The sequence below is a fragment of the Pinus tabuliformis genome, chromosome 9 (genome assembly GCF_031772625.1).
Source record: "Pinus tabuliformis cultivar Carrire ecotype Pingquan chromosome 9, CPIR1, whole genome shotgun sequence".
Taxonomy (NCBI): domain Eukaryota; kingdom Viridiplantae; phylum Streptophyta; class Pinopsida; order Pinales; family Pinaceae; genus Pinus; species Pinus tabuliformis.
Genome location: NC_142307.1, coordinates 1717637959 through 1717665020, shown reverse-complemented (window position 1 = coordinate 1717665020; position 27062 = coordinate 1717637959). Strand labels below are relative to the sequence as shown.

General features: G+C 38.7%; 1 protein-coding gene across 1 annotated transcript in view; it reads right to left on the bottom strand.

The window, feature by feature from the left end:
- The window catches only part of LOC149155569 (cycloartenol-C-24-methyltransferase-like), a 173924-nt gene that overhangs the window by 115318 nt on the left and 31544 nt on the right, over nucleotides 1–27062 (bottom strand). Inside the window, exon 4 of the mRNA XM_089440675.1 lies at nucleotides 210–283. Coding sequence (XP_089296801.1) covers nucleotides 210–283 — 74 coding nt within the window. The remainder of the gene's footprint in view (nucleotides 1–209; nucleotides 284–27062) is intronic.

The following is a 27062-nucleotide window of genomic DNA, read 5'->3' as shown; positions in this document are numbered from 1 at the left end:
AGTTAAAACTTGTTAGTACCATGTATTCAAAAGATCTCTCTAATTACTTGGAGTTTGGCTGGCTATATTGATAAGCAATATAACTCCTGAAATTAAGTCAATAGCACCATTGAATCAATCGAATTCAGATGAACCATAATTAACTGCATTGCTAAAACATATTGCACCACAAAACAATATGTATTTATTTAGCACAAATTTAAGGCAACCTGTGAGCAAAATGAAAAGATTCTCCCCATCCATACTCATAGAAACTAGTCGCCAGATCATAGTATTTATTTACCTGCAAAAAAAGTTGAGACACAAGTCATGTAAGTATATCTCGAGAATTCTACTAACGATAGATGTCAAGCTGCAACACTAATTTATCCATATTTTCACTTCAGTGAGTGGCTATAATACCAGAGATGATGGATCACATTGAAAATATAGCATTAGTGCATGTAAAATGAAATTATCTATCAATGAAAGAGCCATCACAAGCACTCTTTTTCAAGAGTTATGTCAATGCTTTGAAGAGCTATCAAAAATGCCCTTAAAATGACTATTTGACTTTAAATATACCTGTTAGAATGCTACTATAAATCTTCCACAGATTAGAAGGTAAAGTCATGTGCGGACTGTCTAGAGGGTAAGCATTCAACCTTAGCCTTAGCATGGAATCTAAGCAAATTATCATTTTGCTTACTGTTTAAGAAGAATTTTAGTAATTCATGCCAAACATACCCATAGTTTTTACTTTGAGGGCATTGATTGAAAGTCTAAGTTCTAACCCAGGAGCGCAAACTAACCAGCTACACCTCATCCATGGGAATTTTTCCATGATAATGCATCATCAGCTGGTCTCTTCTATAATATGGGGGCAAAATCAATTACATGTTGGGTTATGTCAACATAAGCAATGAGCATATATAGCTATACATGCGTATGTGTTGATAATTTAGTTTAATTTTTTAGTGATAGTATTCTACTTCACATGACATTAGGACACAGGACACGCAGGTCTGAGTGTCCAACAGGGGACATGTCAACCCTGAAATCTGAGACAAGGGACACACACACACACACACAGATATACATACATAAAAAGAAAAATACAAATCAAAAAAATAAAAAATAATCATAAATTTAAAAAATATTGGTACCGCTAGTTACAACATCAAACACACAAGAAATTAGAGTTTCAAGAATCATTACACACAAAATTGCAGTTTTTCATTAAGTCATTTGATGTCATGAAAATTAAAATGTATTACATAGATACTAATACTATGGGTGGGAATGCCAATGGCAAATGCCAAATACCAAATAGAGTGGATACTAGATAAAGAGGATATTTCTTCCTGGAGTTTGATGTCTTAATATAGCAGACTTATTTGCAGAACTCGCAGCTCCACTTGCAGCAGATGAAGCAGTAGCAGCAATAGATGGACTTAGAGGAGGGGAGCAACACCAACAATGACATTCTTGCCTTACTATTAACCTTTACCAGCAGCTGTTAATGATTGAGCAATGATTTTGTTAGTATGAATAAAGAAGAATGCTAATGTTGGAGAAATGACAAATCTAGGAAGTTAGAATGCCTTCGAATCTCCCATAACAACTTCAAATCTGGTTTTTCTCTTTCACTTGCACAATGTTAAAAGTGTTTTCCTGTGGCTGAACGTTTTAAAAGAGGGGAAAAGCCACTCTTCTAACTCTGTTTTGGTCACCAGCATGAGACATTGGGACATGCTAGGACATGTGTCAAACATGAGCTTTGACGTGTCCTGTTTCATGACACATATCAAAATCATGTTTGACAAATGTCCTTGCCTATCATGTGCCCAATACGTGAGGTTCTAGGACACATACCAAACTCATGTCTGACACATGTCCTAGACTATCACGTGTCCAACACATAGGATATACACACAAGCCCTGGGGCACATTCCCTGTTTCTTAGGTTATGAAATGTGATAAATGTAACATGTAATAATGTTGCATGAATTTCTAGAACACAGTTATTTAGTTACGTGTATGAATATCTGTTACAGCTGGAAGCTTCACCCAAATTTGCAGGAAACAAGTTGGATGCAGCAACAATACATATTAAAAAATTAAACCAAAAAAATAAAAAACAAGGAAATTTTCAAAATTGAAACAGAACATAATTGATTAATTTTACAACATAAATGTGTTTTAAGCCTATAGCGGTAGCCATGTGTCCAGTATTTGTAAAATCACTCACAACCCTATGTTATGTTCATATATACATAGATAGGGTTTATGTGACATTACATCAACCCTTTACTAACTAAGCATGACTATATATAACATATATCTAGTGCCATGGTATGTTTGTAAATCTGACCTACAACTTCGTCACTGTATGAGTTTGTTAAAGCAAGTTGCAAACAATGAATGCATGAACAGCCAATAGCTTCATAGACCATGAAATTCAATCTTTTTTTGATTCCTTGTTCCAACCCCAGCACTATTATTTCTCCCAAGAGTAGTTAGACCTTGGGTGCATCTGCATTTTTTTAGATGGTAGCTGTCACCTGCTAATTTGTACCTAGCAGGGAACTAGACCCTATTGCCCAATGGATATGTGGGCACTTGACATTTTTTCAATAAGTTCAGAAGTCAGCAGGGCACCTATGCCTCTTTTTCTCTCTCCTCTATCTACACTCTCTTTCAGATTCCGCACCCCTGTAGGGGAATTGTACAAAATGTCGCTAGCATGATGAATTTTTGTAACAGGCTTATGCAACTTGGGACCTGATTAATAAATGTGTCCACTCTTGAGTGTCTTTTTTCACTCGACCAATTATTTTCACTCTTCAGCAACAGATAATTAGTTGCGTTTTTTCACTCAATACCTCCAAAACTGGAGTGTGGCTTAATAATTGGGCCTTGGGTCTAATCTCTAGGGTCAATGTATATTACCACGCTAGGTCATATCCAAAGTCTCACAGAATTTGACTAAATTTTTCTAGGATTTTTTTAATTAATTAAAATTTCCTGCATGACGGGATTTTAATTAATTCCCTATGTAAAGTTGTAAATAACTGGCACTAGGATATGTCAATGGCATGTGGGTGCTCGAAATTCGTGCTCCCAACCCCAACATTATCTTGAAACCCACTTTGGGGTCAAAAAGTCTATATTTCCCCAACAAATTCCACTCTCTAATAAACGTGGCAAAAAGGACAAAAGAATTCAAAAGAATAAAAAAGTGGGGAACATATTAAATATGTTTTCCAAGTCAAATTGTCAAATAATGTGACTTAGCAAAAGAGCTTGACTTGAAAGGTGATATGGCAGCCCCATAGGGACTGACTTAATGGCCCACAAGGGATGCCAGTTAAACTGCCATATGGAGGCCAAGTCAACAGTCAAAGAGGGAGCCCGAGTTGCCACTCAACAGGTCGAATAGCTCCCTTTGACGCTCACGGATTTGCATTCAGCTTGGTGGGGGACAGCACTGCCACATAAGACAAATCTTGTCCCCCATATTCCACTGCCAGCTGATTACGTGATCCACTACCTGTCAAAAGAAATACTTAGGGTCTACGCAAGCAGTTAAAAAGGCAATGCGCAGAGCTTAGTGGACAGCTGAGTCACCCATGGTTTGCTATCAGTTTAGTGGGGGACAGCACTGCCAAATGGAACAGATCTTGTTCCCACCTTTTCCACTGCCATCCAATTAGAAGAGGCCTATCTTTAGTCTATACACAGCAAGTTATGAGCACATGTTTTCACACGGATTTGTGTTGAAGAATCTAGGGAAATTAGGTTAATAAGATTCTTCTCATGATGATAAATATTTGTGAGGTACTTTTTACTTTTTCTTATTAGCACAATCTTCTCTTGTTATTATTAGAGTGTGTTTTCTTACTTCATCAAATAGTTACCAAAACAAAAGAGACAAGAACACAAGATGTCGGCTTTTTGCCAAGGCCAAAACCTCTCTCTTTGAGAGGAAAACCCACACAAATTCTTCTTATAGAGATTCCAATTGACGAATGCCAAGACCACGACCCTTGACCTAATAGCCACTCCAAGACCAAGACACGAGTCCTCTTCTGATTTGTCTTCTAGATTCTCTTTCCATTGTTGAGGCTTCATTACTTCTTTTAGTGGCAGCACCGAGATAGTCTCCTCATCGAACTGTAGTTTCCTTTTATCATTAAATTGTAGTATGTCTATACTTGTTGTCACTATGATTGCAGAGGGTTCTGAATTTCCTTGATACTACCGAACTGTAGCATCTCCATAGGACTGTGATTCCTGAGCCTTCCACCGAAATGTAGATGATCAATTGTTTTGTTCTGTGGACAGACTTCCGAAGTGCTTCACTGTGACCTCCAAAATGCCTCACTGTGGTATCTGAAATCTTCTTCTGTTATTGCCCTCGGAAACTACAGAAGGATCAGAGTTTTGTACTTTGTTGCCCATCCGAAACACTGAACTTCTCACTGTGATTGTAATGCGGAAATCTCAGAGATATGTGTGATTTTTCTGTGTCACTATGCAAAGAGTCCAACTGGGTATTTATAGTAGTTCGACCATATATTAAGCTGATCTTAACATTCGAATAGATGTGTCATTCCAAGTGAACTGACATGAGTTTATTTAATTCATTTTGCAGGTCGACATCAAGAGGACCATGCTTGTCTTTTTGGAGGGCTTTTCTAGACATTAGGTTGACTCCTATATATTTTATATATGCTCAAGAAGAGCTGTTCATACATGACATTGACTCTTTGACTCAATAATAAATCCTAAGGCTCTTAATGGGAGCCACTAACAAATAAAACCACTTGCTCATGAAATCCATGAAGCAAGGCTTGCAATAATAATTTTATTTTCTTCATTACATCATTTACAATAGTCACAATTACATGTCATTATGAAGACCGGACCTAGTTACAGTTTACAACACTCCCCTCTTAATTAGGAAGGTATTCGTAATGGTACTTGGTCATTCTCAATCTGAAGAATTTCTCATAAGAATAATTAAATTGGTAATCCATCTGTATCGCATCATATTAACCAACATTGTTTCCATAGCAAGGCCTTCACTGACAGCTCTATATCTCATCAGATCAGAGCACAATGTTGGCAAGACCAATGACTATAGACACCTTCATCATTGTCTCTCAAGGTACATACCCACCTAGGTGTTCATTGAGTATGACCTTCTAGGACTATTCTTATCTTGGGTTCCCAACCCTCAAAGAATATTGGTCGTCTTGCCTACTCTTATCTTGGATGCCCTACACATCCTCAAAGAGCATCAAATGCCCGATGATTACCCAATCTTCCATTCTTTCTTCCCAAGTGAAGACAAGAATATTGTGTCTATCTCTCCCTCTCAACTAGGGAAGATATGCCTATTCTTGTAAAGGAATGTACCCAAGCTCCTTCTGACTAGGAACTTGCCCAAGCTCCCTCTTAATTAGGGACTTGTCAGACCTCCCTCTTAACTAGGGACTCTCCTTTTCATCAAAAACTTCTTCTTCATGGGTCATTCAGTTGCTTAATCAATTTCTTTCCTTGATGTCATGAAATTCAGTCGAGCTTCTTCCTTGTAGGGCATTAGCCATCGATTACTTTCCTCCTTGGTTCATCATGTCATTCCTTTCTTCATGGAAAGTGGCCTTCTTGGTACATATCTGGAACCTTCTTCATATGGCTACTTCTTTCTCATCATGCTTCTTTCAAGAATTTCCATTCACCACATGAATGTTAGTTGTACTTGCGCTTACAACTCTTCTTCCAGTAGGCCTGCATGAACTCATCCATATATTATTCAAGAAATCAAAATATAACATTAAATCAAATAGTACCTTACGAGATGGCTCTTCACCATGACATCTTCCTGTAGGTATTAGCATCTTGCATACATGTTGACACGTCTCCCAAAGATATCCATTGTCAAGGGTCTCCATCTTTTTCAAACTCTCATCAGAGCCTTCATATCTTTTCGGGAGATTTCCTAGTCAAATCTTCTTGGTCTTTTCGATGTTGATCGCCTTTATCATGGTTGCATATCTCACGATCTCTTCCTCTTACACATTTCATTCCCAGGAGCTTCCAATCAAAGTTCCTTAATTGTAGTCAACCACCTCATACTTCATAGGAGGACATATTATGTTGATTTCATCTAGTGTGACTTATGCCTTCATGCATCCTTTCAGAGGAGGAGATCCTTTTCCCTTGATCATGCTTCTCAAGATAGAAGTAGTGATCCATGTTACCTACAACCATACAACATGACTTTATAATATTAAATACAAGCATACATACCTCATTTTACCTTTAGGTCATATAAGATCTTCAACCCCTTGATCTGCTTCATTTCTCATGTCATCATACCATCATCCCATGAATTCCATAAGTTGGAGTTCCTGATGAAACATTTGCTTCCACTCTAGATCTATGAATCCTCCGATGCGTATTCCATTAGAGAATCTTGAGGATCTCACATATTCTTATTCAACAGATGTTCCCTTCTGACTGATGTATGATGAGATTTGTCCTGGATGACTTTTTCCTTTGATCCTTCAATGAGGTCACCAAGAGCTATATTGACTACCATTTATATAGGCAGCAGACAAAACGCAAATATTTTTACGAGGTAACCCATACGAGAAAAAACCTTGGAACAGCTTCTTTATAGATGAATGTATGCACCAACCTATTGTTACATTGTTTGAGGCATCACACAAAACACAAATATTTTTACAAGGAAATCCATTCAGGAAAAAAACCCTAGAACAGCTTCTTTATAGCTGAATGTACACACCAACCTATTGTCACATTGTTTGCAGGCACCCACCTATAGGAGACACCAATCCCCTTCCAAGATTTTGTAGGCATCCACATGCAGGAGACACCAATTCCCCTTCTTTTATTTCTCGTTTGTATATTGTTTGTTGTTGATCCAATAAGCTCTCTGGCCTGATTTATGCAATCAGATCTCTACACCTGATCTGCACTTTGTCTTGAACCATTCTGCCCATTGTAATCTGACCTGCTATCTGTTTTGCACTTTCTCCTCTAATCTGCCCCTCGACATTCACACTAGCTCTCCTATAGCATCCATACTTGCTATCCCTGTAGTCACACACACCTGCTGTCTTAGTCATTCAACGTTGCTGTCCATTTGCTGTCCTCCTCTCACATATACACTCAGTCACACTTACTGTCACACATACATTTGTTGTCTTACACAGCATTCACACATGCTGCCCCTCTTACACTCATCACCCATGGTATTGACCCAATCCTATCAAATCCATTGCAAACTTCATAGCTCATAGCTCTTACAGGTACACGCTTCTGTAATTTCTTTGGTCATGCAAATCAAATGGAAAACCCAAGCACACTACTACCTCTCTGAGTCCTCTTGATAAGGCTGCTGGCTTTGTATTTTGTAGAGTTGAGAATATATTTGTCTCCACCTCGTGCAATGGGATGCAGCAAATTCACAATCTGATTTCCAAGAATGTAGAAAGAAACCTGAACACCTACACCCTTAGCATCGCAAAATTTACAACGGTTTTCCACAATAATCTGATAGTGGTATAAATTCTCAGCTCCATTGCTGATGTCACTGCCATCAGCCTCAAGAAAAGTTGCCACAATGTCCTTAAACAGATTTAAACAGCCCAGAAACCAGCATTGATTTTGCATACGGTGGGCACATTTGCAGATCTGTTTGACAGAGACATGTTCAGCCTAGACAGCACCCTGTAATCAGCAAGCTAAATGTACAAAACAACCAGTAAAAACTCAGCAAAAGGGCATGTTATCAGTAGAATTACAGCCATACAGAATAGCAAGAGGTATTTGCCCAGACACTTTACACTTATACGGTTTTGTCCAGCAAAAAACCCCTGTAGAAGATGCATTCCAGCATGGAAATGATGGTCTGATTTAGTAGTCAGGAACGACAAGAAAATGCCCAGCTTTGGAGAGCCTTCAAGTGGTGTGTCTGGAAAGTGGTAGATTTGGGGACTGTTAAGCTACAAGCATAACCAGCAGTCAGATTAGCCCACTAAACCAGCAATGAAGCCCTATTTGCAGCTGTATCTGCCCCCGAAACTCAAGCAAGAATAAAAATGTTGTAGCCTGTTCATCAGAATGCCTTTTTCTTGTGGTGCATCATGTACTGCTATATTAGGAACTGAACCATGTATATCCTCTCCTTCTGCTAAACCTCTGTTTGTTGCAGGGGTCAGTTCACCAACTGAATTTTCCTTGCAATCTGCAGATCCAATGTCGGAAAAAGAAGTGGGCGAGGAATCACTTCATTTTCCAATCCTGCCTGCTTACAAGATGGTTTAGATGTCACAGAAAGCTTCACATCAGACTCGGTCAGTTCATGTAGATTGTCAGAGGGCATGATTGACCATGAACTTGAGAGTTGTAAGTCCACACTAGATCCCCACATCAGTGGCTTTTGAGAGCTCTCCAACTCACTGTCTCCCAAGGGTCCTCCAAAGGTCCGTACCTGAGATAAGTCCAGCCCTATTGGCTGCAGCTGCAACTTCTCCTGACAACCTTCTTTTGACATCAATGACAACACAAGTTCCACACTTTAACCATGAGCAGCAGCACTGTGAAAATTCCTTGAATGCAACAATTGGAGTTTAATCTTCTAACTGTTAGCAGTTTATTTGTCTTCTGAATTAATTATTCGGCAAATAACGATTAAATCATGATGCATTCTTCACAGATAAAAACGCTGTGGAAATATAAAATACAGAACTGAAAAATAGATGCACACACAATAAAAATGACAGTTATTTTTGGACAAATGTCCCTAGAAAAGCCCTGAAGGGAAAACCAGTGTAGCAGATGAGAGTTTTATTATTAATTATTCAGCAAAATATGAGAGTACAAATGCTTGCCAATCCGGGCAAGCTCCGGCAATTTTCTCCTGGCAAAATAATCTAGAAGACACCCTTGTCTCCCTCTGCAATTAATTTGGCCCTCTCTGAGCAACTCGCACTTCCCTGGCAATTCGCACTGCCTAATCAATTCACTCTACCTCCCAGGAAAAGATCCGGGCAATAGCAACTGAATCAATGCCCCTTCCAGCAACTCGCACTAGGAATCTAGCTAACTCGCACTGCAGAATATGATCTCCTCTGCAAAAAATTCAGCCTCCCTTTTCCTGCCATTCTGACACTAGAAAATCACTGGGAATCTCTTCTCTGGATCTCTGCTCTCAATTTCTGCTGAAACCCTCCTCCGATGGTTTCCTTAGCTTCAACTATGCCCTTGTTGAATGTCGTAAACTGGGTAAGTTGAACTGCTCAAACTCACTTGATCTTCCTAATGCATCTTATCCAAGCCCTCGACTTGCTCTTATAATCTTTTGTTGGGCAACCAACGGCCAAGATCTAACCCTGATTAGTGGCTTAGATAAATAACCAACTTCCCTAAGTTAGACTTGGGAAATAATTAAATTATTGACTAATTAATTTAATTAAGGTGTTTATGAGTCTAATCTCACGAAACCTTTTCTGGATTTGGAGATCTCGTGTTCCTTAGCCTCTTCGACATCATAGAGGCTATAACACTTGCCTGTTGCTACTCTAAACTCTAGAAACTAATACTCCCTCTTAGCGAGGAAGGTGTTCCCCACTATACCCATCTGTTCTCTAAAATTGACGAACTTGGCCCTCCCCAGAGCCTTTGTGAGTATATCAGCCACCTATTGGTCTGTGGGAGCATGTTCTAACCGAACTAATCCATGTTGTTGATGTCTGACATCTATGACATCTCCTCTCTTTAGATCTCTAGCTGATATGACTCCCTGTCATTGGGAATCACTGTGAAGAAAATAGTCATTGTCCACCATGCTACTGCACATACTCTGATCTCACACTATTGATGCCTTTGCACTACTTTTGTGCTGCTACAACCACTGCAACTATGTATTGATCTGCTTAGAACCTAAAGATCAAGCTTCCATAAGGTTGCTCCCTCTAAAGCTAGACTCCCTCTGAGTCTCAAACTCTCACTAAACTATTGTGTCACTGCAACTAGCTTTGCAACTGTCCCTTGAGTATATTGCAGCCAAGCTCTGCACTGTTTATCGAGCACCTAATTGTGCCCAACTGGCTCTCCTACTATCTCTCAAGTATCTGACTACAACTAGCTTTGCACTATCTCTTCAAGTATCTAATTGTGCTTCGCTGACATTTAGATCCTCTAGCTACTGGAAACACTGTGGGCCCCTATAGCAAAGGTACTGATCCATGTGAAGAATGCACGGTGATTGGATCTGATCTATTAATCAAACCCTCCATGGCTAGATCAAGACCACCTATTGTTATCCCCACAGACCCTGCCCGATCTAGCATACTGGAGCATCATACTCCTCCATCTGAAGATAATGTTGCAAACATGGCTAACTCATCCTCCACTCTCGCGGACAAGTCATCGATCTCTACCGAAGTTGTTGTATGCTTCCCTTGCTTTTCCTTCTTCCTCTTTGGACACTGGCTGACGTAGTGACCAAGCTCACCACATCCGAAGCACTTGACCTTCAACAAGTCCTTCTTCTTCTCTTGTTTTGAATCTTGTCCCTAACTAGGACCTTTTGTCGCTTCTTCCTTCCCTGCAAGATCTATGTTTCCTCCTCTTTATCTACCTTCGGTCCCTTGCTATTGTTGTTGCTACTACCCTCCACAAGACTGAACCTCAGCTCCTCCTGAGTGAAGTCACTCCCTAGGCGTTCCCAACTAGGAAGTGTGTCTCGCCCAGAAATTACTTGGACAAATGTACGCCACTCCTTAGTAAACTTGTTGAGTGTTGTGCACGCCAGCTCACTTTCTGATGGTTTCTCTCCAACAACTGCAAGTTCATCTCTGACACCCTGAATATTGGAGAGATAGGATGTAATGTTCTCGCGCTTCTGCATTTCGATCGTCCTCAGCTTCTCCTTAAGAATCATTTTCCGATTCTCAAACAAATCCTAGTGCAGCTTCACGATAGCATCCCACATGTCCTTCACTATGCTCTTGTCTGTGATATGTGGGACAATGTGATCCTGAACCCCGTCTATGACCATCCTCTTCGCTTTGGCCATATCCTTCTTATACTCATGTTACTGGATAGAGTTTGTTGGCTCAACAACAACTATTGCCACGAACTCCTTCAAACAGTGCTCATCCAATAAGAATTGCATCCTGGCCTTCCAAATGCCAAAGTTGGAGTCTCCATCCAACCTATCTTGATCTCTTAAACTTATTGCGGCCATCTCCTCTGAAAACTACGAAACCCAAATAAATTGGAGATCTCTCACTCCTACTAGCAAATCAATCTGGAAACACGAAGTTTTCTCTGCAAAATTTGATTTGGCCTCCTTCTGCAGATTCGAACCCTCTACCTGCAACTCACACTAGATAGTGCAACCTATATTGTATCCTGCAACTCGCACCAGTAACTAAGAAATGCTTTCGAAAAATAAATTTGGTGAATATACTGCCTCCCTCTATCCTTTGAAGCTATTCGCACTTCCTCCACAAAATAGATTCAATAACTAGAAATGAAATTTATTGCTTCAGATCTGCTAACTGGGTAATTTGGCTATTCGATTTGTTTGTTTTAGCGCCTTCTGTAGAAAAATCAACCTTTCTCTAACTCTGAGGATACTCGAGAAATGAAACCCTTGTGTGTTTTTCTCTTCCTTTGCACTGTGCTTATCTGCAACTACAAATCCCTTGCTACAAAATTTTTGCACTAGATCTGCTCTGTGAATTAACTGATATGCTCACTGGAACTCCTCTATGGTAATCCTGCTACCTGTTGCTACTGCTCCGGTGAATTTCAGCCTCTAGCAAATTGCTTATCTAGTTGGCCTGTGCAGATTTGGAATTATTATGCTCAGATCTCCCTCTAAATTTGCACAATCTCGCTTCTTTCACCTAGATCCTCTAATATGATCTTTGACGCTCTAATACCATGTGAAAATTCCTTGAATGCAAAAACTAGAGTTTAATCTTCTAACTATTAGCAATTTATTTGTCTTCTGAATTAATTATTCGACAAATAACAATTAATTCACTGATGCATTCTTCACAAATAAAAACGTTGTGGAAATATAAAATACAGAACTAAGAAATAGATTGACACACAATAAAAATGATGCAATTATTTTTGGACAAATGTCCCTGGAAAAACCCCGAAGGGAAAACCAGTGCAGCAAATGAGGGTTTTTAATTTATTCTTCAACAAAATATGAGAGTACAACTGCTTGTCAATCTAGCCAAGCTCTAGCAATTTTCTCCTGGCGAAATAATTTGGCCCTCTCTAGCCAACTCGCACTTCTTTGACAATTTGCACTGCCTAATTGGGAATTTGCACTGCTACCTCCAGAAAATTCGATTTTCCTTGTAGACACCTCCAGACACGTCGTCCTACCTCCTTTACCTCTGGAATCAATTCGTTTTGCCTCCCGGGAAAAGATCCGGGCACTAGCAACTTAATTGATGCCCCTCGGCAACTCAATGGGAATCTGGCTAACTTGCACTGCAAAATACGACCTCCTCTACAAATAATATGGCCTCCCTTTTCCTGCCTCTCTAACACTGGAAAATCATTGGGAATCTCTTCTTTGGATCTCTACTCTTAATCTCCATTGAACCCTCCTCTGATGCTTTCCCTAGCTTCAACTGCGCCCTTGCTGAATGTTGCAAACAGGGTAAGTCGAACTCCTCAAACTCAATCAACCATCATGATGCCTCTTCTCCAAGCCCTCGACTTGCTCTTATAATCTTTTGTTGGGAAACCAACAGCCAAGATCTAATCTCGATCAATGGCTTAGATCACTTTGACTCCATCAATAGAAGTCTCTAGAGAAAAATCGAATTACCTTAATTAATTAACTTTAATTTACCAACTTCCCTAAGTTAGACTTAGGAAATAATTAAATTATTGGTTAATTAATTTAATTAAGGTGTTTCTGAATTTTATCTCACAAAACATTTTCTAGGTTTTGGAGATCTCGTGTTCCTTAGCCTCTTAGACATCATAGAGACTAGAACACCTGTCCGTTATTACTCCAAACTCCAAAAACTAACATGCACCACAGCATTCCCATATCCTTATGGGGATGTAATTAGATATTTAATGAACAACATCCAATCTATCTCAAGACATACATGTTGATAGAGAAAACAGAACTGTAAATAGAGATGAGAATATTGATCTTTATCAAAGATGTCCACATCAGCAGTATGCATAGGGGCGATTTAACATCCAACCATATGCATGCATCACAGAAACTATCCCCTTGTCAAGCTATGAGACAACAAGGGCAAAGGGACAACCTACAGGCCTTTATCTCTCATCACAACCCACCCACAGTGTCACATAACTTAGTCATAACAAAAAACTACCATGTATCTACGTTGCAAACTCAAATTCCTCAACTAGCTCTTTATCCCCTGGAGCCCTTCTTTAACAGTCACTCTGTTAATTTTAGATAACAATGGTAATGTTCTATGCTTAAAAGCAATTTACTTCAATTTTTCTTATTAGCCCAATATCAATTTCCAGATTAGCAATCACTTAACATGACAGTAAATGTAGATAGAACATAAATGAAAAGCAGAAGACAATCCAAGACAAGAGGACACAATAATTGGCGGATGCCAGGGAAAAACCCCAATGTGGGGAAAACCCTTTGATTAATCTTCTTATTATTCTTCAAAAGTTCAACAGAGAGAGAGAGAGTACAATATACAAAATTTATTTGCCCAAACACAATCAAATATGTTCAGTCAAACTGCAATCAACACTAGTCAACTTAGTAGAAATCTTCCTCCAAATCAACTCAGTCAAACCCACTCAACTTGGCCTCCAAGGACAGTCTGAATCAGCCCAAAACAATCCCGAAAATATTAGTCAAACTCAGTCAACATAGAGTCAAACCTGCTACCAACGTTGGTCAAACATCTCAAAATGCCTCAATTTTTGTGCCTAGAAATGTGGCCTTCCCAGATAGAATTTCTCCAAGAAAAATCGCAGTCAAATAAGGTCAACCGGTGCCCGATCAACGTTGTTCAACCCTTCTGCAATTCAGTCAATGCATAAAACAGAAAATTTCAAACTTGTCCTTCGCACGTGTGGAGGAGAGGCTGCCCAGAAATCCATACACCCAATCAGATGAGGGGAGAGAGAGATATGTGAGTGATGAATGATGTCCAAATGAGGTAGATGCTCCTTCTATTTATATGCAACATTGAGGGTGAAGAGACATGTCTTTTGGGCTTCTGAGCCTACATTAGTTTGTTGACCGACCTTGACAATTTGTCCATAAACGAAATAAATTCATAAATCCATTTGTACATGTCAGAATGAGATGATCTTTAGATCAATCCTACACCTCTTGGAAAGAGGAATCCACTAAAAATATCAGCGTCATCATATGAGTTGTCCAATGTGGAATTTGGCCCTAGTTGCCAAATTTAACACTCCCTCTCAACTAGGAAGAACTCCACCTGCCAAATCATCTAGTAATCTGTACCATCTCTGACATCCCTGTTATACTTTGCTCTACTCTTCTCTGCTGAACCATGAAGAAATAATGAAGAAGAAATGATCGAGAGTGTGTCATACCACTCTCCACAGACCCAGAGTCAGTCTCCAATGATCGACAGTGTATCATACCACTCTCCACTGACCCGAAGTCAGTCTCCATTGATCCCAGATCAATATCAAACATCCTTACATAGGGAGTACAGTAGTACACAATGCGTCCATCGGTAGTACTATGGTCCCTATCCTCATTTCCCTACTCATTGGCCAGATGGAGAGGTACTTCCCATGAGTCCTGACTGCATGGGTAGGATGTATCGGCAGGAGAAGGTGAACCACTCATCCTACTCATATGCCATAGGAGAAAGTGAACCACTCATCCTATGCATATCTCAACCATCATGGGGTATCACAGAGGAAGGTGAACCACTCACCCTGTACACAGCGCACCATTAGGGGAAGGTGAACCACTCGCCCTATACACAGCACACCATTAGGGGAAGGTGAACCACTCACTCGAAGGTCACTCATCGCTCCAAGAAGTACCCCAAGCCCCCAGAGCTCCCAAAGCTCAATATCCAACTCAAACAAGACCCTCATAAGAGGGTCTCTCCATGACTCCAAAGTCGTTCAGAGAAGGTCAAGAATTTGACCTTCCCCATGGGTCTTCGTAAGAATATTTGCGACTTGATCATCAGTCCCAATGTGATGGAGCCTTATTGCTCCCCGTTGTACCATATCCCAAATAAAGTGGTCCCTGATATCAATATGCTTGGAGCGGTCATGAAACACGGGATTCTCAAAAAGACGAATCCCACTTTGGTTATTGCAATAGATCGCGGTGGTATCCAGCACATGCCCAAACAGCTCACTAAAGAGCTTCCTCAACCAAACAGCTTCACAGGAGGCCATACTAGCAGCAATATATTCAACCTCAACGGTGCTCAAGGCAACCGATTTCTGCTTCCTACTCATCCAGGATATCGAAGCAGAACCTAGTGAGAAGCAACATCCAGATGTGCTCTTACGATCCACCACACTGCCAGCCCAGTCAGCATCAAAATAACCATGGAGCCTCACATTCCTGGCAGTGTATCTCAGTCCATAGGTGATTGTGCCTCGAAGATATCTCAGAACATTCTTGGCAATGATCCAATGGATGTGATGAGGCTCGACCATAAATTGACTCAGCATATTCACTGCAAAGCATATGTCCGGATGGGGAGTTCACCAAGAACATCAGGGCCCCCACGAGTTGACGATACTCAGACAGATTTCCCAACTCAGGCCCAGCAGCGCTTCCACATAACTTCTTGAAGTCAAGTTCCATCGGAGTAGTCACGGACCTACAATCTGCCATCCCAAATCTTTCAAGTAGCTTCACAATTTATTTTTTTTGGGAAAGGAAAATCTCACATGGCTTTTGCCATACCTCCAACCCTAGGAATAAATGCATCAGTGCTAGGTCCTTCATCTCGAACTCGGAAGGCAACTCCCTCTTGCGTTGATGAATGATAGAGTCTGCACCTATCAAAAAGAGATCGACCACATAAAGTACCAAGATGAGAGGTCTATCATTCTCAACCTTAAAGTAAAGGTTCGGATCAGCTTCACTTGTAAAACCCAGCTTCATTAGATAGCTATTGATCCTCTCATACCAAGCTCGGGGTGCTTGCTTCAACCCATAGAGGGCTTTTTTCAATCTGCATACATGTGTCTTTCGATCTTGGACTTTGAACCCCTTGAGTTATTCTAGATACACTTCCTCCTTAAGTGAACCATGCAAGAAGGCGGTTTTGACATCCATCTAGTGTAGGTTCTATCCTTGTGAAGCAGCAACGGCTATAATCGACCGGATGGTGGTATATCGGGCAACTAGTGCAAATATCTCATCATAGTCCACACGTTCCTTTTGAGAGAAGCCTCAAACAACAAACCTATCCTTGAACTTTTCAGCACTTCCATCAGCTCCATGCTCGACCTTGTAGAGCCATTTAGAGGTGACAAAAGATTTGTCCTTGGGTCTAGGGACCACATCCCAAACATCATTCTTCATAATCGACTCATACTCTTCGTTCATAGCATCCTTCCATACTCAGTGCTTCATAATTTCTTCGAATGTGCACGATCAGTTTGAATTATGGTGCTCATGGCAGTTAAGTACCCTTGGTACCTATTCAGCTTCTTACTTTCACGAAAAGTTCCCCTTGGAGCAATATGATTCTAGGCATCTTCAAGAGTTTCCTTGAGCCATGAGGGTCTCCTTTTTTAGGAGGAGGGCTCATGAGGAGGTGGATCAATGGGATCCATCGATCCTTCAGCATCGGGCATCGACTCATCCTACGGTTCTCCCTTCTTTCCAGTATCTACTTCTTTGTCCTTTCTTGGAATACGAAGGTTCCTAATTTTCCCAAGGGCAACATCTTCATCGAATGTGACATCATGACTTATCTCCACTTCTCTTTGACTAGGCACATAGATTCTATATGCCTTCGAACTTTCACTGTAGCCCATAAATGTTCCTTTCTTCCCAAATGCATCCAATTTGCTTCTCTTTTCTTTCGACAAATGAAAATACACGGGGCTACCAAAAATTCTAAATTGAGAAACCTCAGGTTTCTCACTGGTGAAAACTTCTTCGAGAGTTTTGGAGTCCAATACTTGATGAGGGCATCTATTTTAAACATACACAGCATTGTTGGCAGTTTCTCCCCATAAGAACTTTGGAATGCTTTGATCATGAAGCATGGCACGAGTGGCTTCTATAACAGAACAATTCTTCCTTTTAGCAACACCATTTTGGTCAGGAGTATATGTGGTAGTAGTCTCCCTTTTAATGCCAGTTGCTCTGCAATAATCATTGAACTCATTTGATTCATATTCGGTTCCGGTATCGGTCTTCAATATTTTGATCTTATTCCCTATTTGATTTTCAACCAAGGCTTTGAAAGAGCGGAACCATGTGAACACTGCGTCCTTCTTCAAGAAATAAATCCAAGTTTTGTGATAGAAGTCATCCTCAAAGATAGCATAATATAAATATCCTCCCAAAGATGTCATGGGCATCAAACCAGATAGATCATAATGAACCAATTGCAAAATGTGGGTAGTTTTGCTATCACTTGAGGGGAATGGTCCCCTTGTATGTTTTCCTTCGTCACATCCTTAATAAACACCTTCATGTTCTACTCTAAATTTGGGCATACCTGTCACCATCTTCCTTGCATCGAGTAGAGCCTTATAATGTAGATGGGCAACAAGTTGAGCCTTATACCTGTCATCATCTTCCTGCGGTTGATGATACCTCAAGCTGCTCTACTTCAGTTACCAAAATACCGAAACCACCCAGCCAAACTGAGCAGAACCTTGCTACTCAGTCCAGTAAGCTTCTCCGTTGAAGCAGACTATTCCCCAGTGCCCAGAAACCTCAGAACAACCAGCTCTCCTTCTGTTGGTAACTCAAGTTTATAAAGATCCTCCCTTCTTCAGTATCCCCTTCCTTCGTTCTTTCTTCTTCTTCCTGATGCCCTCCCAAAACTGTTCTCTTTGGTTTATAAAATGTTTCTTGGCGGTGGTCGCCCTTCCACCAGCAACCCACCACTTCACCTCATCGTGACACCCTTCCCATGTCACGTAATATATATTTCTTTTAAAAGGTATATTGACTGTATTATGAATTTTGGTTTAATATTCCTTTTTTTATATTTCTTTTTAATATAAAGGTCCGAGGGTTATACTAGGTACCTTATCTTTAATTAATTTATTTTTTTTCTAATCATTTTATTAATTTATTAATATAATTTTATTAATAATCTAAAATATATAATTATATAACCATCTTTTAGGATTAAGCTTAATTTTTAACATCTATCTTTTATAATTATTTTTATGTTACACATTTTAAATTTAGTATTTACCCATTAATCATGACGCATTAAGCAATATGGGTGTTGATGGGTGAATATAGCTTCTATTTGAAGAAGTGTCATGATATTTAATACTTATAGTTAATTTAGTATATAAATACTAGGGTGGTGTATGCGACACATGCATATGTAGCTATCATATGCATGCATCGTATGCTCGCTATTATTCTTGTGTTTTCTATATTATAGATAGGTCTTTACATTCACTCCCCCTTCAGAAAACTTTGTCCCGAAGTTGGAGTTTTTATCTTATATGAATAGTTATGATAGCAATTAGTACATTCTTCTTAGGATTGTGTATCGAGATTAAATTATTGTTTAATGTGAAGACGCTATAAAATTTGTGTTTTGAATACTTCTAGGTTTATAACTTTAATGAACATGTCTTACTTCAATCAGGTCCCCAAGCTATTACAAAATCATCCTATCATTTCTAATCTCTTCCGCCCCATCCTATCTGTCCTTTACTGGAGTATGTCATGGTGTCAATTATACTGACCTAACCATTTATAAACTCTAAGGATGACAGCGTCGGCTATACCGATCTGATTCCCAATAGGCATCCGGCAGTCATCATCACACGTCTAGGAGAGCATGATTCACACAGTCCTCCCATGACTCCAGGGTTCGAAGGATAAATGGTGGGCAACACCTCCACCCCTCCCAGTAGAATCAGGGTTAATACCCTATCATGGAATCTCTTTAAGCCTTAATTGTTCTAAGGTTTCTGTCATCATGCAGTCATTTTGGTAACGGATATTATCTGCAATCATAAACACTTGTCCATGCATTTATAAAATGCACATTAACATATTCAAAAACAAATGGCTTATATATAATTCACACATGCCAACTACAGTATAACATACTTTGCCATATTCTATTCATGTCATTAACTTTCATATTAAAATGTAATCATTCTTTGATTTCTATCTCATCAATCATATTGATATGCATAAATGGAACAAAATTATAATATCTTAATTCCCATTAGAAGCAAAATTACTCAAATACTTAAACTTTACTTTGATAACTATAATTTAGTAAGATCAATAACATATTCCGTCTTGGTATCCATGTAATAGCTGAATTAAGCAGTTATTATAAAAATTCACGTTTATATATGATCATTTCAAAATGGTTTTGGGTCTCTGCTTTAAAGTAAAGCAAATATATACAAAACATGGTTTAAAGCTCTTCAAAATTGCCACAAGTTGGGGTATTTTTGGGATATGATTTCCGTATCTTCCCAAGTAGCTGATCCAGGACTATACTTGTCCCACTGGACCTTAACTTGGTCTACCAGACGATTCCTGAGCTGTCGAACTCTACGTTCCAGTATACATAATGGTTCGATCGATATGGTTCCTTCGTCCAATACCTGCAGTTTTTTCGATTGAAGGTTATGAGATCGGTCAGCTATGTAATGCCTTAATACAGATACATGAAATACATTATGAACTTTATGCAAGTGATGTGGTAGTGCAAGACAATAGGCGACAGGTCCAACTCTTTCCATGAATTTAAATGGTCCAATAAATCAGGGTGATAATTTTGTCATTTTTCTGAATCAAATAGTACTTTTATTCGGTTTGATGCGGATGAAAACCTGATCCCCTACTTCATACTTCCTATCAATTCTGTGAGTATCAACATAACTCTTTTGTCTATCCTGTACTTCCTTTAACCGCTATCTAATTTGTTTTACCTGCTCTTCCATTTCTTGGATTAATTCTGGTCCTATTATCACTCGATCTTCTAACTTGTCCCAACTTAACGGTGTTCTGCAAGGTATGTCGTATAATACTTCAAATGGAGGCATTCCGATTGAACTATGGTAACTATTATTGTATGCAAATTCCACTAAGGATAAGTACTTTTCCCAGTGTGATGGCTGATCCATAACATACATCTTCAACATATCTTCAAGTATTTAATTTACCCTTTCTGTTTTCCCATCAATTTCAGGATGATAAGCTGTGCTTAAATTTAACTGAGTTCCTAAGGCTGACTGCATGTAAGTCCAAAATCTTGAAGTAAATCGTGAATCTCTATCTGATATAATCTTCTTAGGTACTCCATGAAATCTGATAATTTCATTTATGAACACTCGAGCTACGTCAGCAATTTCGTAAGTATCTCTTACGAGAATGAAATGGGCGCTTTTCGTTAATTTATCCACTACTACCAGAATGGCATTGTGTCTTTGAGAAGTCAGAGGTAGTCCAGTGATAAAATCCATAGAAATGATCTCCCATTTGGTCATAGGAATGTCGTGAGGTTGTTAGAGACCTGCTGGATGACAATGATCTGCTTTTACTTGTTGATATTCCAAACATCTTGCAACAAATTGAACGATATCACGTTTCATGCCTGACCAGAAGAAGAGTTTTCTTTACTCCAGGATGTGCACAATATACAGCTCTATGGGGTTCCTTAAGGATGGTATCTCGAAAATCCCTATTATCAGGAATATACATCCTTCCATGAAATCGTAAGATTCCATCATCTTCTAGTTCATATCCTTCAAACTTAGATTATTTCGATTTTTTACTATCAAGACTAGATCTTACTTTTAAATACCAGCTATCTTTTATGAGATGTTCTAGTACTCGTTGCCTTAAGTCTACTTTGATAGGTATAAAAAAGAATATCTGAGGTCTTCTACTTAAAGCATTTGCCACTACATTTTCTTTTCCTTTAATATATGATATACCAAAGTCATATTCACTTAGGAATTCACTCCATCGTCTTTGTCTAGCATTTAAGTCTCTTTGGGTGAACAAATATTGAAGACTTTGATGGTCGCTTTTAAGCGTAAAACTTCACCCTACTAGATAATGTCTCCAAATCTTTAAAGCTAGTACTACAGCAGCTAACTCTAAATCGTGAGTAGCATAGAGTTCTTCATTAGGCTTTAACTTTCTAGAGACATATGCTATTACTCCTCTATCCTGCATTAACACTGCACCTAATCCCTGTTTAGATGCATCAGTACATACCGTAAAATCTTTGTCCATATTAGGGACTCTTAAGATTGGTGCACTGGTCAGTAGTATTTTGAGTTCAGAGAATGTTTTATTACATTCCTCAGTTCATTCATACTTAACACCTTTACGTTGAAGAGTTGTAATCGGCTTTGCAATTTTGGAGAATCCTTCCACAAATCTTCTGTAGTAACTGGCTAAACCCATAAAGCTTCATACTTCATGTGCATTTTTCGGTATTGGCCATTCCATGATTGCTTTTACCTTCTTAGGGTCTACTGAGATCCCTTCACCTAATATGATATGACCTAAGTAATGAATCTTTTCCTGAAAGAACGAACACTTGGATAATTTTCCATACAACTGATGTTTTCTAAGGCAGGACAACACTATCCGTAAATGATCTTCATGCTCTTTCTCATTCTTGGAATAGATGAGTATATCATCTAAAAAGAATTGTACAAATTGATCAAGATATTTGCGGAAAACACTGTTCATAAGATTCATGAATACTGTTGGTGCATTTGTTAATCCAAATGGTACCACAGTAAATTCGTAATGTCCAAAACGTGTCCGGAATGCAGTCTTAGAAAAATCGTTTTCAGAAATCCTTAGCTGATGATAGCCTAATCGAAGATCGATTTTTGAAAAGACAGCAGCTCCTTTCATTTGATCAAAAATATAATCAATTCAAGGCATAGGATATCGATTCTTTATTGTAGCTCGATTCAAGTCTCGATAATCTATGCATAATCTTAAGGATCCATCTTTCTTCTTGACAAAAATTACATGAGCACCCCAAAGTGATATATTGGGTCGAATATGTCCTATATCCAATAGTTCTTTCAATTGAATTTGTAATTCTTGAAGTTCTGGAGCTGTCATTCTATTAGGTGTTTTAGAAATTGGTTGAGTACCAGGTTTCAATTCTATTGTGAGGTCTAGCTCTCGTTCGGAGGGTAATCCTGGTAGTTCCTTTGGAAATACATCTAAGATTTTGGCTAACACCGGATATTGTTCTAAGGATGGTCCTTTTTCTTTACTTACTTCTTGAATTACATATGCTTGACAACATTTTCTTAAGCAACGCTTCATTTTCATCACTGATATGTAGCGTAAAGATACTTTTCTCTTGATTCCTTGAATTTGGATCGCTTCTCCTTCATCATTTATACCTAGAATTCTTTTCCCATAACAGTCTATCCAAGTTTGATGAGCTTCTAGCCAATCCATACCTATGACAAGATCATAAGTTCCTAAGGCTGTGACATAAACTTTCAATTTAGTCGAACAAACCCCTAGGTCAATTTTGCATTGATCCACACTTAAGTCTACGGATTGGAGTTCTCCTAATGCCATTTCTACCTGTCTGAAATCATTTTGTCTGCAAGCTGCCAACCCACATTTGTTTAATGCATATGACGAAATGAAACTATCCATGGCACCAGTATCAAATAAGATTTTGAGTTTTATACCATTAATAATACCTGAAGATTCCACTACAATGGATTGATGTGTTGCTTGATCGTTGTTGACTAATGCATGGATTCTATGATTACCTTGATTATTTGATATTGGTTCCTTTGCAGTCCTATGCAATATACTTGATGAAGCTTCTGGACAATTACGTTGAAAATGCGGTCCTCCACATCCCCAACAATTACCCTGTGTTGGTCCTCTTGAATCAGGACGTGAATTTCTAGATAACGAGCCTCATCCTCTCATGTTGCTTCCTCTCGAATTTCTTCCTCTATTAGCAGTTCCACGAGATTTCCATGGACTTGTGTTTGATGATTCAGCGGCTATAGTATTAACTGCCATGGGAGCTCTTGTTCCTACATTTCTTAGGATAAATCTATTACCATAAGGGGGCCTTGAGCTAGCTCCCCTGAAGAAATTTTGGGGAGTCTTTCCTGAAAACCCTGATTGTAAAGGTTTTTTTGGCCCAATATCCTTTTTGATTCCTAGATGTTCTTTTGCATAACAGCGACATTCTACTGCTTCAGCTACTGATGATGGTTTCCACATTGAAGCGTTTAGCCTGATGTTCATCAGAATCTAAGTAGTGAATGTATTTTACAAGCTCCATAAACCTTATCTCATATTCCTCCATTGTTTTATTACCTTGAACTAATGTATGGAAGGCTCCGGCTTCTTGTTCTTGAAAATATGGAGGTAAATACTTCACACGGAATCTTTCCTCGAATAATTCCCAAGAAACATTGTCCGTTGTGAGGTGTAGTTGTTTTTCCAGATTTCCCCACCAAATCAAAGCACTCTCCTTTAATTGAAATACAGCAATTTTTGTTTTTGCAGAAGAAGAATATTCTCTTAATTTAAAACATCTGTTCATTCCTTCTAACCATGCCTCGGCACGTTCTCCTGCTCGACCTCCTGAAAATTCTGGGAGTTTAATTTTCTAAAGCTCCCTAGAAATATCTTCCTTTGATCTTTTATACTCAAAATTCTTTGGTTCCGCTGAATTGGTTGCTAAGGGTTGAAGTTCTTCTTTGGTCTTAGCCATGGTTGACCCTTTTAATGTTTCCAATAAGGCTTCCAATGAGTTCATTATCACAGTCAACTCCGGTGCTGGAGCGATTGGTATTGATGATGGTCTCGCGACCTCCTTGTCATAATGCAGGGAATCCTATCCTAATGCATAATAATACTTATTTTAATGCATGAGTCTTTATAAACCGCAAGCAAATTTTTCTAAGTTTCATTCATAACATTCATTCTCTTAGTAAACATTCTCCACTAGCTCGCATATTAGATTATACTATGTTTTTATTTAGTTAGGCATAAATCAAAATCACCAAGATATCAAACAATCAAAATCACCTCATGCAAATAAAATAACTGCCAACCAAATAATTTGTTTATAAAAAAAATAGATATCCTAACATTAAACAAATTAGAAAATATGACAATAATATTTTATTAGATTTTAAATATATTTGAAATATCCATATATTTATATAATAATTTAAATGTAAGTCATGATAACCTAAATAATATACTATAACTCTCGGAACACCCTCACATTATAAATTCTAATAACTTTTATTCAATTATAATGGACATTTTCATTGAATCAGCGTCCATTTTATAACATGATTTAAAACTATAACCATTTAGAATATTGAAGAATAGATAGATCGGTTATTCCGGTAGCCTTCAGAAAATATGTAGTGTGTTCGATTAGCCGCGTGAGCACAGTTGAAGAGTAGAAAAGTGGTACTCTACAGTACCCATCATTTACGTAAGATTCCTTGGGGTTTCATGCTTGACACGTTGTGTAATGTATGGGCCTTTGTGGGCTCCTCCTCGGTGTCGTGTTCGGTATCTTGAACATTAACTTATCATTCGAAGAGGACTTGAGTTTATTTATTCTTCTCTCCCGTCCTATGATTTGGCACCTCGTGGGTCGGACTTCATTGTTGGCCATCCATAGCTTTGGCGTGAAGGCGTTTATATGGTGGGAGGTCGGCGGGTCGAAACCCCTGCCCGACAGTTCTGTTGTTTTACAATGGTCATCGCATGACACATGTATCGCATAGAATACAGACTTAGAGTTTGGGCCTTTGAGCTCATCATTTTTTTGTATCTGCGAAATACCCTCATTAATATTTGATATTTAATTAATATAAGGGTTCTAAATTGCGTCGACATTGTGAACTCGCCATTTAAATAGCGTATGTCCATTATTCGATTGGTTATGATGTCTAGAATTCATCTAAACTACCCAGGTTTACTAACCGATTTGGTGCCAACAATATGTTGACTGGGAACATGTGTTCGTATCGCACAGTTTTAAATTTAGCTGGTGGGCACAACTGTACCTTGTTGTCGACGCCTCAAGTGACACATAATAACTTTCTACCCAGATTATATTAAGCGTAGTCCTTTCGCTCCAGTTATTTATATATGTATTAATTTACTTTACAAATGTCTATCGATTTTCACAGGTTTATGCTATTGCAGCTGTAGGTCCAGATTCCTATCCCTTTTCTCGGTGCGAAAGTTTCTAAACGGATTTTGATGGCGGCTCTCGACCATAGGATCTTTAGAATCCATTCGCTCACAAAATCCTAAAGATGAATTATGGCTCTCGGGTCAGAGCACAAATACTATGATGGTCGGGGTATTTACTGCACAGATGCAGCTGCCAAGGCAACCCTGTATGGGTTCACTGCAGCAAGGGTTTATGGCTGCTATAATTTCACCCATTGCCCTTCTCGGTGAACGTCCCGTTTGTGACCCTTCCAGTTCCCAGGTTATAAGTAATTTTCATTAAATTCAATCATTTATTAAACGCCAAGCTGCGGGAGAAGAGGAACATACAATACACGCCCAATGGATATATACAGGGCAGTTCTGCTAATTCTAATTGAGATGTCAGAGAAATTTCAACAATTCTATATACGGTCCTCCTCTTTGATAAACATTCCACTGTAAAACGGTAACGGGAAAAATACAAACAAGGAAATGTAGCCATATGCGTTAAGAAATCCGTGTAGTTTTTCAAGTGAAAATTATGAAGTCACTACATAATTGAATTTCATAAATTAGAAACAAAATAATTGGGGCTGGTTAAAATACAGAAGCTTGAAAATGAGATTTAATGGGCCTGTAAGGTCTCGCAGGGTTCTAACCTCGCTCTGATACCAGATGTAAAGACTATAAATCCATTGTAAATACAGTAAATGGTTTTTCATCATGAGCCTATGATAAATTTCCTGAAATTTTACAAATTTAACTAACATAATTGATGAGAGTACCTACCTATATTCCTGCAGTTGATGATGCCTCAAGCTGCTCTACTTCGGTCACCGAAAGACCGAAACCACCCAGCGAAACTGAGCAAAACCTCACTACTCCGTCCAGTAAGCTTCTCAGTTGAAGCAGATTGTTCCCCTGTGCCCAGAAACCTCAAAACAACCAGCTCTCCTTCTGTTGGTAACTCAAGTTTATAAAGATCCTCCCTTCTTCAGTATCCCCTTTCTTCGTTCTTTCTTCTTCTTCCTGATGCCCTCCCAAAACTGTTCTCTCTGGTTTATGAATTGTTTCTTGGCAATGGCCGCCCTTCCACCAACAACCCACCGCTTCACCTCCTCGTGACACCCTTCCCATGTCACGTAATATATATTTCTTTTAAAAGGTATATTGGTTGTATTATGAATTTTGGTTTAATATTCCTTTTTTTATATTTCTTTTTAATATAAAGGTCCTAGGGTTATACTAGGTACCTTATCTTTAATTTATTTATTTTTTGTCTAATCATTTTATTAATTTATTAATATAATTTTATTAATAATCTAAAATATATAATTATATAACCATCTTTTAGGATTTAGCTTAATTTTTAACATCTATCTTTTATAATTATTTTTACGTTATACATTTTAAATTTAGTATTTACCCATTAATCATGATGCATTAAGCAATATGGGTGTTGATGGGTGAATATAACTTCTATTTGAAGAAGTGTCATGATATTTAATACTTATAGTTAATTTAGTATATAAATACTAGTGCGGTGTATGCGACACATGCATATGTAGCTATCATATCCATGCATCGTATTCCTGCTATTATTCTT